General features: G+C 47.9%; 1 protein-coding gene across 1 annotated transcript; it reads left to right on the forward strand.

Annotated features, from left to right (window-relative positions):
- Window positions 1-558: 558 nt before the first annotated feature.
- On the forward strand, window positions 559-942 carry LOC148801816 (uncharacterized). The gene has a single exon (XM_088900428.1). It carries the CDS (start codon window positions 559-561, stop codon window positions 940-942), a length of 384 nt encoding a protein of 127 aa, XP_088756554.1.
- Window positions 943-1,833: the final 891 nt, after the last annotated feature.

A 1,833-nucleotide genomic window follows, 5' to 3' on the forward strand; every position in this document is an offset into this window, starting at 1 on the left:
GCAAGACGCAACTCAGCTTGTCCAGAAATGTGACCATTGTCAGAGGCACTCAAATATCCACCACCGCTCCTCTCACGCCCATCCCTAGTCTATGGCCTTTTGCCCAATGGGGGATGGACATGCTCGGAGCATTTCCCACTGTGGCCAGGTAGAAAAATTCCTCATCGTCGTGGTCGACTACTTCACGAAATGGGTAAAGGTCTAACCCTAGAACGCATCATTGCGTAGAACACCCAAGGGTTCCTATAGAGAAACATCATCTGTCGCTTGGGTATCCTCGGGTTCTCATCACCAACAATGACTCCTAGTTCATCGACCGGAATTTCGAAGCCTTTTGCGTGGAACTCAAGATTGGTCACTGAACCACAGTCGTCCATCAACCTCAAAGCAATGGACAGATCGAGGTGACCAACCAAATGCTCTACGGCCTAAAGACTAGACTCGACAAAGCCAAGAAGGTGGGTCAAAGAGCTACTAAGCATCCTCTGGGCCTATAGAACCACATCGCGTATGGCTACTAGAGAGACCCCATTTAGCCTAGCTTTCGGAGCCGAGGCGATGGTCCCAGTAGAGATCGGGTCCCCTACTTTACGAACTGAGCTCTACAACAACGAAACGAACAATGAGGATTTTCGTGCAGAGCTCGACCTAGAAGAAGAACCCCATGACCGAGCACACATCAGGATGGCAACACAACAACAGAGGATGGCCAAGTACTACAACTCCAAAGTTCAGAAGAAAGATTTCAAGACAGGAGACTTCATCCTACACAAGGTCATAGTGCCCAAGCCAAGGGAAGAGAAGCTTGAACCCAACTGGGAAGGACCCTACAGAGTGACTAGAGTCTTCAATCCGAGCACCTACAAATTAGAAGACCTCGACGGGAAGTTGGGGCCGAGGAGATGGAACACCGGGAATCTACGATGTACTACCAATGATTAAAGACAAGTGTCAATTGTGCACGGTTCAAGAAATAAAGTTCCCTTTTTTGTGTTTAGTAGACAAGAATGCACTACACACACACACACACCTAGCTGAACTCTAACGGCTATAGACCTCGAAATACGTCACTGTACACACTTTACACACATCGACCATGCCAAACCAATCTATGCTACTGACATACCTAACTGACCAACGGCCAGAAGCCAAACAAGCCCCATCGGGCACTGCGGGAATGACATCCCCGCCGACCAATGACAAGAGGATGGATACCGAACTCCACACACAGTCAACCAAGGGTCGAACCAGAACCAATCGAGGACTATGGCTAGCCCACCCGAAGAGTGTAAGGCTCTCCAAGACCAAGCGCCACCGAGCCCCCAGACATCGTCAAGATCTTAGAAGCACCTTGGCTAGCCCAAGACCTCAACCAACAGAAGACCTCGGCATGGCTTATGGACTCCATCGACCATCCACCTCTAAGCAGAACATCTCAATAGAAAAAAAAAAAAGAATGAAAGAGAAGGGAAAACAACACAGAAAGTGCTCAACCAAAATACCAAATTTCCATTAATTAAGGTGTTCATACTGATTATAAGCTTAGCATACTGAGTTGTTTTCAAAAAAACATATATAAAACAAGTACACATTAATCAAGGCTAACCGTGCCATCTACAAGGTTCGCCTCCTCGGGGGTGGTCGCACTGTCATATGGGGCGGATTGCTTGTCCAATGGTAACTCAGTGTCAAAGGGACCATACTGCTCCACTGTCGCAGCAATCTCAGGATGCTCACGCATGACCCTCCTCTAACAGCGAGTAAAATCGATCTACTAGGAGTTCATCATGTAATCGTCGAGGGCAATCTGAAACTCCTCGGACTTCTTGTACT

The sequence above is a fragment of the Nelumbo nucifera genome, chromosome 3 (genome assembly GCF_055504915.1).
Source record: "Nelumbo nucifera cultivar China Antique chromosome 3, China Antique-T2T, whole genome shotgun sequence".
In the NCBI taxonomy this organism is placed as follows: domain Eukaryota; kingdom Viridiplantae; phylum Streptophyta; class Magnoliopsida; order Proteales; family Nelumbonaceae; genus Nelumbo; species Nelumbo nucifera.

Bases quoted from the DNA above. Each gene is read 5' to 3' on its own strand.
- LOC148801816 (XM_088900428.1), top strand. From the start codon at position 559: ATGGTCCCAGTAGAGATCGGGTCCCCTACTTTACGAACTGAGCTCTAC.